This window comes from Zootoca vivipara, chromosome 3 (assembly GCF_965207765.1).
Source record: "Zootoca vivipara chromosome 3, rZooViv2.hap1.1, whole genome shotgun sequence".
NCBI lineage: Eukaryota > Metazoa > Chordata > Lepidosauria > Squamata > Lacertidae > Zootoca > Zootoca vivipara.
This window is the reverse complement of record NC_142586.1, coordinates 61,280,943-61,295,690: the sequence shown is the minus strand read 5'-3', so window position 1 is coordinate 61,295,690 and position 14,748 is coordinate 61,280,943. Positions and strand designations below refer to the sequence as shown.

The 14,748-nt window shown below is 41.7% G+C and overlaps 1 protein-coding gene across 7 annotated transcripts in view; it reads right to left on the bottom strand.

Moving 5' to 3' along the window:
* The window catches only part of UTRN (utrophin), a 345,054-nt gene that overhangs the window by 31,402 nt on the left and 298,904 nt on the right, over positions 1 to 14,748 (bottom strand). For all 7 annotated transcript variants that reach the window (XM_035108828.3, XM_035108822.3, XM_060272729.2 and 4 more), the window contains exons 63-66: positions 11,743 to 11,828; positions 8,370 to 8,527; positions 7,735 to 7,901; positions 3,103 to 3,214 (exon numbers count right to left, since the gene is read on the bottom strand). In XM_035108828.3, the coding sequence (XP_034964719.3) occupies positions 3,103 to 3,214; positions 7,735 to 7,901; positions 8,370 to 8,527; positions 11,743 to 11,828 (523 nt within the window). The remainder of the gene's footprint in view (positions 1 to 3,102; positions 3,215 to 7,734; positions 7,902 to 8,369; positions 8,528 to 11,742; positions 11,829 to 14,748) is intronic.

The window sequence follows — 14,748 nt, the reverse complement described above, 5'->3', positions numbered from 1 at the left end:
CTTTTTAAAAATGTAAGATGAAAAGTAAGATCATATAGATTTTATTTACAAAACATTTTTCTCCTTCATTTTCAATTAAGAATGTACAGGGCATTCATGGAATTCATGGAATTATCAAATTGATGATGTTGTCTTTTGGGTATTGAGTTATCATTTTTTTATTGTGAGCTACCCGGAAAAACTGTCTGCGGACAAACGCCGGCTCCCTCGGCCAGTAAAGCGAGATGAGCACCGCAACCCCAGAGTCGTTCGCGACTGGACTTAACGGTCAGGGGTCCTTTACCTTTTTTTTTTTTAACTTTGAAAGAACCTTGGTCCTGAAACTAGTATTAAAAGAACACCACGCAAGGGCGTAGCCAGGATCAAAACTAGGGGGGGGCAAGCCATGATCATTCAGGGGTGGGGCCACAAAGTGGGAACGTGGGCGGGGCTACAGGGCCAGCTGGCCTGACGACATCGTGGTGGCGGCAGCGGCGGCAGCGGCCACCTTGTGCTTCTGGGGCTGGCAACGGCGGCGGCTACCCTGCTTGGCTGGAGAGGACGGGAGGGTCGGGCAGGCGAGAGGGGGTGACAGGGTGGGCGAGGGCGAGGCAAGGCACGGCCGCAGTCACGACGGCTCCGAGGCGTTGCTGCATATCAGCATAATATTTCAACCATGTTGTGGGTTCAAGCCCCACCTTAGGAAAAAATTCCTGCATTGCAGGGGGTTGGACTAGATGACCCTTGTGGTCCCTTCCGACTACAATTCTATGATTCTATTGATATATTGCCATAGCATATGCATCATTCTGCTTTCTTGAATTGTCCTACTCCTAGGCATAGCAGCCAACTCCTAGAGGCCTAGGTGCCTCCCCCCCCCAAAATACTAGTAAATACCGTATGTGAAAGAGTCATCCCCCCCATGTTGATGGGCTTTCTATGTGGGGCTTATCTGCCCCCCCCATATTTTATTAAGAATGGAAGAGGGAGGGAAGGAAGGAAGAAATAGAGAGAGGGATAACTCATATTTGTGGGTGCCTCTGGGTGATGCTGTGAAGCTGGAACTCTGCAGCAAGAGGATGGGAGGGTCGGGCAGGCGAGAGGAGGTGGCAGGGCGGGTGAGGGCGAGGGAAGGCACGGCCGCAGTCACGACAGCTCCGAGGCGTTGCTGCATATCAGCATAATATTTCAACCATGTTGTGGGTTCAAGCCCCACCTTGGGGGAAAAATCCTGCATTGCAGGGGGTTGGACTAGATGACCCTTGTGGTCCCTTCCGACTACAATTCTATGATTCCATTGATATATTACCATAGCATATGCATCATTCTGCTTTCTTGAATTGTCCTACTCCTAGGCATAGCAGCCAAATCCTAGAGGCCTAGTTGCCTCTCCCCCCCCCCCAATTACTGAGAGTCACCCCCCCATTTTGATGGGCTTTCTATGTGGGGCTTATCTGCCCCCCCCCAGTATTTTATTAAGGATGGAAGAGGGAGGGAAGGAAGGAATAATAGAGAGAGGGATACCTCATATTTGTGGGTGCCTCTGGGTGATGCTGTGAAGCTGGAACTCTGCAGCAAGAGGATGGGAGGGTCGGGCAGGGGAGAGGGGGTGGCAGGGCAGGCGAGGGCGAGGCAAGACAGGGCCGCAGTCTCGATGGCTCCGAGGCGTTGCTGCATATCAGCATAATATTTCAACCATGTTGTGGGTTCAAGCCCCACATTGGGGAAAAATTCCTGCATTGCAGGGGGTTGGACTAGATGACCCTTGTGGTCCCTTCCGACTACAATTCCATGATTCTATTGATATATTACCATAGCATATGCATGATTCTGCTTTCTTGAATTGTCCTAGGCATAGCAGCCAACTCCTAGAGGCCTAGGTGCCTCCCCCCCCCCAAAAGAAATTACTGGTAAATACTGTATTTTAAAGAGTCCTCCCCCCCCATGTTGATGGGCTTTCTATGTGGGGCTTATCTGCCCCCCCCCAGTATTTTATTGAGGATGGAAGAGGGAGGAAAGGAAGGAAGAAATAGAGAGAGGGATAACTCACATTTGTGGGTGCCTCTGGGTGACGCTGTGATGCTAGAACTCTGCAGCAAGAGGAAGATACCGGTACACCTGTACAGGAGCCTTGTAAGCAGCTTTCTCTCTGCTTGATTTACAGCAGGCACGTCCAACAGGTAGATTGTGATCTACCAGTAGATCACTGGATGTCTGTGGTAGATCACTGCTAGATCACTGGCACCCCTAAAAAAAGCTCACCCAAATTTTTCCTCCTCCCTAAAAAAAGCTATGACCTGAAGCCCTAAACAAAAATGGGCCTCCCTCCCTCCTAAAAGAAGCTCAACAAGTTTGACCTAAACCCCCCAAAACAGGGCTTCCCTTCCTTAAAAAAACTCAACAGCTTTGACCTGAACCCCCCAAAAGGGGGTAGATCACTCCCAGTTTTTAACTCTGTGAGTAGATCAGAGTCTCTTGGGAGGTGGCCACCCCTGATTTACAGTATACAGATGCAGGAGGAGGGGCAGACTGGAACACCAATGCTTTTTATAAACATCACTGTGTCTATCAAAGCTACAGCCCCCCCCTTCTTATTCACTTCCTTTTAGCCTTGCAGGGCCACCTTAGTCAAATTGAATCCTCTGCACCCTCATTAAATCGCCAATAGAACTGTTAATGCGATCCCTGAATGCCCATTAACAACTCCCACTGAATAACAATAGGGTGAATAGGGTGGACCTTGCCTGAAGGGATATTCTGCTCCATTGTCTTAACTGCTTAAGTACTGGTAGCCACTTTGCTTTATTTATTTGATGTGTTTTTGTTACAGCTGTGTTCCCGCCCCCAGCAAGTGGAGAGCTGCTCTTGCTAAAGCAAAGCCCTTTCCACTTCAGTTTTTGGAGGGGCAAAGTATTGGTTATGGTCTGTAAAATACAATAATTTTTTGCTTCTAGGGGGGGCAGCTGCCCCCTCCTGCCCCCCCCTGTCTACACCCATGACACCACGCCACTTCAACAAAATAAATAAATGAATAAATAGGTTCCCAAAGAATGGGAGAGACAGGGAAAGTATGGTATAATCCATGAACAATCTATTAGAAAGAGTCAATAAATGACTACTCACTGGTATGCAGTACTCCACCATCGGGTAATGTAATTTATGACCCTTTGCTGTACGACCAGAAAAGAAACAACTCTGACAGACATCGTAGTTGAAATGTTTCAGGCTCCGATATCTGTGAATGTAATGGAAAAATAATGAAGGCTCCATTTTAAGGAAATCTTAACCACTTTGTAGCCCATCTCCATAGGCTCTGAAGTCTGGTGTAAATCTCCACACAATCTTAGCTTTTGGGCTCACCATCCTAAACCTTTACCCCACTGTGTTACCATTTGCCCATCATCCTATTGTAATTACTACACACTGCAGTGTTAGCAGTGCTTATATTGTGATATGTTAAGGAAGCCAAACGAATGGGAGCAAGCACAGTGAACTGCATCCAGATTTTGCTCATGCTACTCGTACTGGTGGAAAAGTGGGAAGTGATTCTTCCCTCTGCAGTCCCCAGCAGATTGGGGTGGGTATTATAGGGGGAAACCACCTTCCAATTCCACCCCACGTTCCATTAGTAAGATTACTCTGCTAGATCAGAAGTTTTCTGCAGACAGAAGGAGCGCTTTTCATTGATGGGGGAACAAAGTCTGGACCCAGTCTTATCAACTCTGTTTATCAAACATGCTTTTATGCTGCTTTTTAATAATTTAATTTTCAGAGCAGTTCAGAACAATAACGACAAAGTACAATCCATTAAAAGCAAAAAATGTGCATAAAATAAAACACAATTTAACAACCAAAAGTTCAACAGTAACAGGATAAATCCTCAATACCTATCAGCAAACAAAGGTCTTCTTTTTCAAATATTTTATGTGGGTCTCAAAGAAGACTGTGGCGTTCACACAGAGCCTCCGGTCGTTCCACGGACTATTGACCCTGTGCCACCACATCTATTCTCTTCCACTCACCAACCTGGTTTGCCTGGTAATATTCAGACTCAGTCAGGTTGTAACGTATTAACAAAGATTCCAGTTTATTGTGAGCGCAAACAAGTTTTAAATACTTTGAAACACTGTAATCCAATTCACTCTCTGTGTCTCTCCTCTGTCTCTAACCCACTCTGACTCCTATGCCTCCCACCCACAAGAAACCAACCGAACTGTCTCTCTATTTACAACTGTCTCCACCACTGTCTAAACCTCTGACTAAGCCTTTTAAAAGCAGGTAGGCTCCACCTATGGGCTTTTCTATTAGTCTACCTATTAACCCTTTCTTTTCCCCTGTACAGACATTTCCAAAAGAATGGACAAACGCCACAGAGACAAATGTAAGATTTGGGATTTCTGTGCAGTTAAAATTTCCTCAAATCTTTGGAACTGACCATTGTTATGGTCCTCCCCTCCCTGACATAATAGTAGGTACAGTGATCCATATTTGTCTTGGGATCCTGGCAGGGGTGGGTGGGTAAGGATGCTGTAGTCATTTGCCCCTCACTGGAATCCTGATCCCCCACCCAACTATTCATTCTTTAAAATAAATAAAAAAAACCACTCATGGAATTGCTACACATCTGAAACTGCCACAACTAGTGTAATTTTTTAGGAACAGGATATTGAATTGAGTAGAATCTTGATCAAAATCAGAGAAACTGTTTAAATGAAATCTAAGTGGAAGTACTGTTTGGTGTGGCCCTTGTTTAATTATTTATTGGTTGACACAAGATGGCACAATCTTATTTAAATTATTGTTATTGTTATTATTTAGATTTATTACCTACGCACACTTCACTTTAAGGTTACAGGGCAGGTTAAAACGGTTTAAAGCAGCTAAAAAACGTACAACTTGCCCAAGAAAAACGTGGCCCTCTGGATTCCTTATCCCTGCTCTACATAAAGAACAACTTTAACTAGACCACAGCATACTAATAACTCCTATTAATTATACTAATAAATGTGAAGCATCTCATTTTTGCTGTACCTTTCAGATATTAGGAAATGCATAAACTTTATCTGCTTTAAAGTTTACCGGGCTTTCAGTCTCATTTCTGTAAACAATTCTCAGTGCAGCTCACAGCATCTTAAACCAATGATTCAAAGTAAAATAAATGAAAAACAATGGGTGATAATCCAGTGTTAGTCATACTCAGAGTAGCCAAAGAGATGTGAAGACCCATTTGTGAATAATAATTTATGCCTTGCTTTTTCCTTGTTCTCATGCACATAAAGGCATATAGCCACATCATATTTCCATAATTATGTTTACCATGTTACTGATTCCGTTGTAGGTTACAAAAAGGGAAAGAAGCACTCTTATTCTCGTTTCCAAGTGCTTAAGGCGTAATCCCAATGGGCATACTCCAAGCTTTACCAATTAACCACTTATTTAAACAATATACAGTATATGCCACAATTTAAATACATATGAAGGATTTGAAAACTATGTGATTTGATATTTTAATGTACATTCTTAAGGCAAGGAGTGATCAACTGTAGGTGATTCATGCTGTGGATGAACCACTTTATGTGATGCCATCATCTATCGAGTAAAAAATCTTTCAGCTTTTAATTTGGGGGCCCCAAAGTTTTTTCTGAACCTCTGATGTCCAAAAATAGAATGTGGGAACAAGTGTACAGGGTTGTGCCATCAAGAGCCAGGGGGAGTATATGCACTCAATGAAAGGCAACACATTTCTAAAGACTAACAAGTGACAGCATATAGAAAGCTGATCTATCAGTACTATATAGCCGTTCGCAGAATTTCAAAATGTCTGTCAGCAACATCCAGCAATATGCAAATTTAACGTCAGAAAGTGTCAAGTGACTAAGACGAACACCTGAGAAGGAAGCATTCATTAATTGCAGCATTAATTGTAACCTGCCTTGAGAAAACTGTTTTGATAGGCAGCATATAAATGCCTATATAAATAAATAAAGTGATTGACAGCTAACACAATTAGTTCTTGACCCTTACATGTGTTTGGGTGACAAGCCTAGTACGAGATCTCATTATGGCTCAGAAATTTCCTACTGGGTTGTAACAATTACACAGTTGTGAAATCAGAGGAGAACGTGTGACGATAAGACCTTAGATTTCCTATTGTCACAATCAATTGAAGAATCATTTTACATATAGATGACAGAATTAGAGAAACAATATATATATACTCTTTCTCTCTAGTAAACTCTGTGGAGCAGAAGATAGAACTGGTGATACACATTGCTATCTATCTACATTCATTCAACATCAAAATGGCATTTAAAGAACCTGAGGCTTTGCTTTCTTAAAAACAAACTTAGAAAAGGGCTTTTTATACTTTATCTTAGTGTTCAGTGGCAATCTCTAATGATGCAGGTAGATGATAATAATTCTAATGAGCTACAGATAACATCAGAAATACCAGATTGCTCTTCTTATAGAAGGCAGATTATATTCTTTTGTGTAACAAACATGTTAAGGCAGTCCAAGCTACAGTAGATAGATTGCCATCTAGGTTTGAGAGTGATTGCTTTAGTCAATTATATCTAGTTTTGGAACTTTTTATAGCTAGATTTAATGCAGATGTCTGCTATTTTTGTTTTCTGATGCATGAATATATGTTTATAATTTAGAGAATTACATTTAGAGATGCTGAACCAGCTGTTTCAACATTTTATGTGGAGCCCTGTTTTTCATGACCTCCACTGTAATATCACATTGGCCATATAATTCACCTTTATGAGTAGATGCAGTAAAATTCAGCTCACTGCAGTACAAAAATTGCCACATTACTTTCTGTGCTCTCAGTGTTAGTGTTCTTTAGACTTCTCTTTAGTTCAAGAGTGGGACACCTGTGGCCCTCCAAGTATTGCTGGACTCCACCCATCATCCCTGAAAATTGACCATGTTGGCTGAGGCCAATGGGAGGTTGTAGTCACAGGTTGCCAAGCCGGCTTTAACCCAGTCTGTTTTGCTATACCTTGCCTTCTCAAAACAGAAAAAGCAACAATATATGCAACTCAGGTTCCTGCCTTAAAACGGCGGAATAATTTTTTAAAAGCAATCTGAAGATGTCTTGTACAATACAAAAGAATGAAATAGAGAAATTATGCATTCTACCAGAACTTATGTGAGAAGATTAATGGTTTTGTAGCAGCGGGTATGTAAGTAGGATATGTGGTAGTTCAGGGCTCAGCAGCCTTTTTTTTTTTTTACTGGGCCACATGTGCCATTTTGGAGTCTTATGCGGGGAGGGGCATGACCAGACCCAGGTTTGGTGTAGTGGTTAGGTTTGAGTGTTAGACTAGGACAGGCATCCCCAAACTTTGGCCCTCCAGATGTTTTGGACTACAATTCCCATCTTCCCCGACCACTGGTCCTCTTAGCTAGGGATCATGGGAGTTGTAGGTGAATCCCTGCTTGTCCATGAAGCTCAACTGGGTGACCTTGGGCCAGTTACAGCCTCTCAGCCTGACCTACCTCACAGGGTTGTTGTGGATTGAATGATGAGGGGGAGAATCATGTATGCCATCTGGAGAAAAAGACAGACAGACAGACAGATATGTGGACATAGCCCGATCAAAAGAGGATGGGGCCAGTTCAAAAGCATCTCTATTCCCCACAATCAGGAACCATTTTTTTTTTTAGTTTTCAACAGTTTTTAAGTGCAAGCCACCCACTTCTCTTCCTTCTCCTCTTAACATGTAACTGATTTATTCTGCTTACCTAAAGCCGACAATTGGGCATTCCTTGCAGATATTGCACTTGGCCTGATGCTTCGCTGTTTCTGCAGCTGCCACCCGGTGTAGAACAGGCAGCCACACCATGGACTGCGGCTCAAGATGCATCCAGTCTATGAACTGCTTCACACCGATTTCTGGCTTGTTGTTATTCTAATAAATGAAAACCCGATTAGAAAATATTTGAATGTTCATTTTTAAACTTATCTACCCCCACATTTTTCTTCTTCTTAAAGAAACCTGGGTCTTTCCCAACTGGGGGTCCCCACAGCAATGATACTGTGAATAACACTGAAGTCATCAGAGCACTCCTGCGACCAATATTCAATTTAGTAAAGATGACAATAATCAGCTTTCTGCTGCTGATGGCACACTGGGTATGCCATCATGATTGAGGTTTGTTTCCCCCCCCCCAGGTTATACAAAAATTCCTTTAATATAATTATCTGCATGAAGCTTTAGTGGTTGTATTTCATATTATAGATCTATGACATCATCCCTCCCCATTTTTCCTTTTTTAAAAGGTGGTTGCTGTCAATTCCAGAGCTGCCCCAAACAGAAGAGTCTTGAGTAAGTCAAGAGACATATTTAAATCAGCTAAAGGAAAGCTAAAGTTACTACCTGTTGAAAACAGCTGCGGACGCTGGGTTCTATATTACTGCCTCCAAAAGCAGCTACTTCACCAAGTTGCCGTGGAATTTGGATGGCATCATGAAGCAATAACCCAAGCTGCCTCTGATCGCACATTTCTGTAGGTCCTGCCACTTCCTTAAAGAGATCTGGAATGCAGGCAAAGAAGGAAGCCTTTGTTTGATTTTACATTAGCAATTTTTAGAAGTAGCAATTACCATTTCTGCAGATGTTCAAAATTCCTCTTCTCCCCTGGTTTATTTTTGTCAAGCATTGCATCAGTGAAGTTGGCATAACTTGATATAAAATATACCCCTCAATAAACTATATTGACCCTGGTACTAGTCCTTATCTTAAATGTAACCTGGAAGGCATTAGTTAATATTTTGACTTCCTCATATTTAATGTAAAGATCAGCACACTGATCTTGTGTTTCCAGCAAAGTCTAATCATCACCTCCTGTAGGAAAGAATGGAGTTTTGTATAGATACTGGAATTTTTCCTCCCAAAGTAAAGTCATGATTCAGGAAACACAAAAGATAACTAGTTAGTCATTTATCACTAGGGTCACGCCCTTTCATCTACAAACTGGGTATGGTACACAAAACCCATCTCAAAATATCCCTCCCTTCTCCAAAAGGATACATTGGTTCAAAATAATACTTAATCAGTGGTTGGTTAGCTCAAAGTTCCACTGTGAACCTCCTCTTTGCTCCTCAATGCTCATCCCTTTGCCTCACTGGACCATGGACCAAGGAATGGGTGAGACGCTGCTTCCTTGGCTGGTACATGTTATTGATGGGGAGACTTCTTGATCCACTAATATTGTGAGTCTGCTGTCTGAAAGCAGTATCTACACTTTCATTTCAGGTAATAAACCAATCTTTCTTTTTTTGCTGTTGTGTGAATGTGGGGCATAAGATTAAAGGTAAGCAAGTATTATAGTGAGTGCACTTTTACAACAAAATATGCCAAACATCTTGGGAGTGCGAATAGGAATACATGTAAGAACTGAACATATATGTGGGTTCATATGCACACCTCTTAACACAACCAGGATGATCTAGGAAACAGCATTTCACCTGGAGGAGGAGCAAAGTCAATGTTAACCACAAATTTTGTCAGCCTGAGAAGGTCATCTAAAATTTGTGAACTCCTAGAAAGAGGTTTTGTTTTAAAGTCTTTACCTTCTAAAAGCACTACAGTAGTGGAATTTATTGATGCATAGTACTTAGAAGACAGAGACCTCACAGGACTCACAATGATGGATTTTTGTTAAGAAACCTGAAGTTGATAGTTTGTAAGCAAAGAATAAAACCCAGCTTGTTTAAATAACCATTTACCAGAATATTAGCCTTTATTCAATTCTATGGATCTCAGAAGGGACACAGGTGGCGCTGTGGGTTAAACCACACAGCCTAGGGCTTGCTGATCAGAAGGTCAGCGGTTCACATCCCTGCCACGGGGTAAGCTCCTGTTGCTTGTTCCCAGCTCCTGCCAACCTAGCAGTTTGAAAGCACATCAAAGTGCAAGTAGATAAATAGGTACCGCTCCAAGTGGGAAGGTAAACAGCGTTTCTGTATGCTCCTCTGGTTTGCCAGAAGCGGCTTTGTCATGCTGGCCACATGACCTGGAAGCTGTATGCCGGCTTCCTCGGCCAATAACACGAGATGAGCGCCGCAACCCCAGAGTCTGTCATGACTGGACCTAATGATCAGGGGTCCCTTTCCCTTTACCTTACCTATGGATCTCAGATCCACAGCATCGGTATTAATACAACAGCATTAAACATCTGTATTAGTTACACAGAAGACTTCATGTTCATATTTAGAATAATTATTAAACAATAACCCAGGTGGCGCTGTGGTTAAACCACTGAGCCTAGGGCTTGCTGACCAGAAGGTCAGCGGTTCAAATCCCTGTGACGGGGTGAGCTCCCGTTGCTTGGTCCCAGCTCCTGCCAACCTAGCAGTTCGAAAGCACGTCAAAATGCAAGTAGATAAATAGGAACCGCTACAGCGGGAAGGTAAACGGCGTTTCCATGTGCTGCTCTGGTTTGCCAGAAGCAGCTTTGTCATGCTGGCCACATGACCTGGAAGCTATACGCCGGCTCCCTCGGCCAATAATGTGAGATGAGCGCGCAACCCCAGAGTCGGTCACGACTGGACCTAATGGTCAGGGGTCCCTTTACCTTTACCTTTTATTAAACAATAGATGCTATCTCCACAATTTAAAAGGTAATCCTAGTATGAACAGCAAGCATAAAAACTAGCTTATAAAAAGGACTGTAGAGTTACAAGCTCATGTTCTTGGGGTGCATTCTGCGGGATTTTCCATTAACATCAGACTTTCACTTAAGTCATTCTCAAGAATTCAACCGTAACAGCTGAATTGTACACAGCTGAAATATATGTGAAAACTACTGTCACCTGGGGAAGAAATAATGGTTTTAAGTTTTGACCCTATTACGTGCTAGTTAGGACATTTGCTTTTTGACAGTATGGTTCTGGAAAGTCGCCATGGAAGAAAGCAATACAATTGGCAACTAGGAACACGTGGGTATGGGTGGAAAACCATTACCTGTTCCTCTATATCAGGCACCCCCAAACTGCAGCCCTCCAGATGTTTTGGCCTACAACTCCCATGATCCCTAGCTAACAGGACCAGTGGCCGGGGAAGATGGGAATTGTAGCCCAAAACATCTGGAGGGCCGAAGTTTGGGGATGCCTGCTCTAGATATTGGACTGCCAACTGCCAGGGATGATGGGTGCTAGACAACATCTGGAGAACCACAAGATCTCTCATCACTGCATTTAAGTAAGTCCTTAAACACTTTGACTTTGACACTGATGAATTTGGGCATTACGGTACATTTTTCAATGCAGATTTCATTTGAAAGCTGGCTTGGTTGAGAATGAAGCTGAAATATTCCCCAAGATCAAATATTAGAGCAAAAGGCGACTGTAAAGTCACTTCATTTAGCACAGTGGCACTATACCGGCATGTTCTTTTGCAGTGGTGTTATCACACAACTGCACCTGCTCCAATCAACTCTGGTTCACTCCTCACTGCTTGCCGCTTCCATAAATTAAATATATGCATGTTCTGTTTGTGCTGTTTATCACAACAAAGAGCTAATCATTCTAAACTATGCAGAACAATTAACGTTTCTAGTCCCTCTGCCCAAACGTGACATAATTGACAGCTCTTACTGGAATTGAGTGCCTGAACCTCACTCTGCATACATGTTCCTGTAATATAATGGTTACTGACTTTTGGCAACATGATCGCTAAGCATTTTGGCGGGATAAAACCATATTACGATATTGCTTAAAGAAAATGGGGGCGTTCCCATAGTACTCACATCTATATTTCTCCTCAAGAAGGCCCTTAGAAAGAGACATCAAGCCAATCTTCAGGGACTGCACTCTGATTTTTCCAGTTCGACCACTGTTATGAAAGCAACATTAAAATACTTGGCAGGTGGTAGTGTAGTTTCATTCCAGCACTAAAACAACCGACAAGCACACCTGGTGTATTTCAATTCTTAGTCATTAGCTGCTAATTGTGTCAATGAATCTCCTTTGCAAATATTCCACAGTACAGGCACTAAATATTTACATTCTGTATAAACATTTCATATTAATTATAATATATTGAAGTTCAGGAATGTAACGTCACAGCATGCTCTAATAATGGGATATACACAGTTGTACGCAGCTGGGAGCCACATTACACAGTATGTAACAGACAGAAGTTATATTATCTAGAGATACATTAATATTTTTCAGAACATTGTTTGCCTAATCTGTGTTAAAAACACTTTGATGTATAGGTACAATTGAGCATAAAAGCTAGACATATGCAGCAATTAGATAACACAGAGTGTCTCTTTTATCTGAGCAGTGTGACTTCAGGCTCATGCAGTCCATTTTTTTTTATAAAAACATAATGGCAGCATAATGTGCTACAAAGGATGTGTTTTTAAAGCCATAAGGAAAATACTCCTCAAACATCTAAGAAACAGAGAGGACAATTGCTCTTGAAAGTTAACATAGCACATGGGATTAATAGCGCATTTGCTTGGGGCAACCTCCTCTGGGACAAAAATCTACAAGCACAAGAATTAGTCCGACTTTGCTTCAGTGAGAAGATGATACATATTTCTAAACCTTCTGAATATTTCACAATTACATAATTAACTATCTACACCGGTGAGTCCTAAACTCTCCCACCCCGCTGCCCCATGGACACCTGAAAATTGCTGGTGGTCTTAGTGGACCACTTAATGATTTTGTGAACTGTATTACTGTAAAATACAGTATTAGAAATAAAAACAATAAACATATAATTAAAAATCAAAATAAAAAACAATTCAATGGGTGCGCCACCTTCCATCTTAAGCCACAAAACCACAGACATGCTGTAGACCATCTGAATCAAACTGGAGGACTTCCGGTGGTTCACAGGCCACAGTTTGGGAACCTGTGATCTATATAACTTAACTGTTGGTGAACAGCCGTAACTCAGTGGCAGAACATTTGCTCTGCATGCAGAGGGTTCCAGGTTGAACCCCTGGTGTCTCCAGGCAGAGGTCACTGCTTCAAACCTTGGAGAGCCACTGCAAGTTAGCACAGGCCATGAGGGATCAATGGTATGACTATGTTCCATTCTTATATTTAGAAGGCTTATACAACCTGAAGGGTTTGTGCATTCCTGGCACTCCTGTACAGATCCTCTTTTTTCCCTCTTTTTCTAGTAAAGAGTTTACTTCACTTCCTTCATGTAATTTACTGCTGCCTCCCTCATGTCACTTGGAAAAGCAGTTTGACATTTTTAGTTTGAACACTTTAAAGTTCAGTCCAAATCTTCACTGGACATTACAAAAAAAGCTGGAGGAGGGGGAGATTCAGATGGCAGGGGCGGAGGCCACAGAGCTGAAAAACTCCCCAATAGATATGTGCCAGATGTGGGGATCTGTGGGCCTACAGATGTTGCTGGAGTCCAGTTTCCATCAGCCCCATGCAGCAACATCAATAGGAAGGAGGGGAGTTGGGAGCCTCACATCTAGTCTAAGCACAAGTTCATTACAAAGTATTTTCTTTAAAAAATAATAACTAATTCTGGAGGTTGTTAATGTTTTAGAAACTGGAACCCATGAACATTATACAAGCAGTAAAACACCATGACGGAAATAGTTACTTGGTTATGAATGCATCTTTTAGCTTGGTGAAGTTGTCATACTTCCAGACAGCACAGATGAATTAAAAATAAAAGCCTACTGATGTGTTATATCAGTATTTAAATCCATGCCACCACCACACTATTGCTTTGTTTTAAATGACACAAGACACACTGTTCCATGGAATTATACTGGCACCTCGTAAGCAAGATTTACTGTGCACTCTTACTCAGGTTTATTGATTTCTTTGTATCTTCCTGCTTTAAAGAAAAATCAGCCAGGATTGTGAAGTCTTTATGTTATCCGAATCCATACTCACAAGGTCCTTAAAGTTATTATTTTTCTTCCACATACATATGTAATTATTATTTTAAAAAGTAAATAAAAGTGTACTTTTAAAAATGCCATAACTCAATATTTGTAAGTCACAACCCATAGGAAATTCTTGCAAATTCAAGTGTCTAGGATCATCATAAACAGTAGCCTTTTCTTCATAAGAAGACTATGCCACAAATGTTGATAAAGAGAGATCTTAAAAAAACAGTTTTGATGCATGTTGCCAAAACAAAAACAAATTGCAATCTCTGCATCTAAAATCCCCCAAACACAACTAATAATACTGAGCTGGATTCAGAATTCTATTCACAGAATAAGGTACTTTGGGTCACAGCTTTTGGCTGCAGGGTGGATTGGCAGAAATTGTCCTCCACTTCTATTTCCTCAAGTTTCTGCTAGACCCAAGCTCATTCCATGAACAGAATGACTCCTTCAGCAGCCACTATATGTTCCCAATTGTCATTACCTGTTCCACATATGATGTCAGGTGTGGGTCAGGGAGAATAGCCTCACAGACCTAATTAAACCCACAGGACAAAATTTCCACCTCACTAATATATTTGGTAAATCACATGGACAGTGGATTCTAATCTGAGATAACACTAAAATGTTTAGTATCTTCACAAAAAGCAGACTACCAACATCAAATTTTTTTTTTAAAAAAAACAACAAACGAGCCAGCTACTCATTAGAAAGTCACGTTTTCATCTTGCACAGATGTTCAGCGCTATGTATAGCTGAGCCAGTTCCTGCTATAGGAATCATTAGGAAACGAATGAAAATAAAAGTGCCAATATCACAGTGCCTTTATACAGATCTATGATGTGACCACAGTGGGAATCAGAGGCGAAT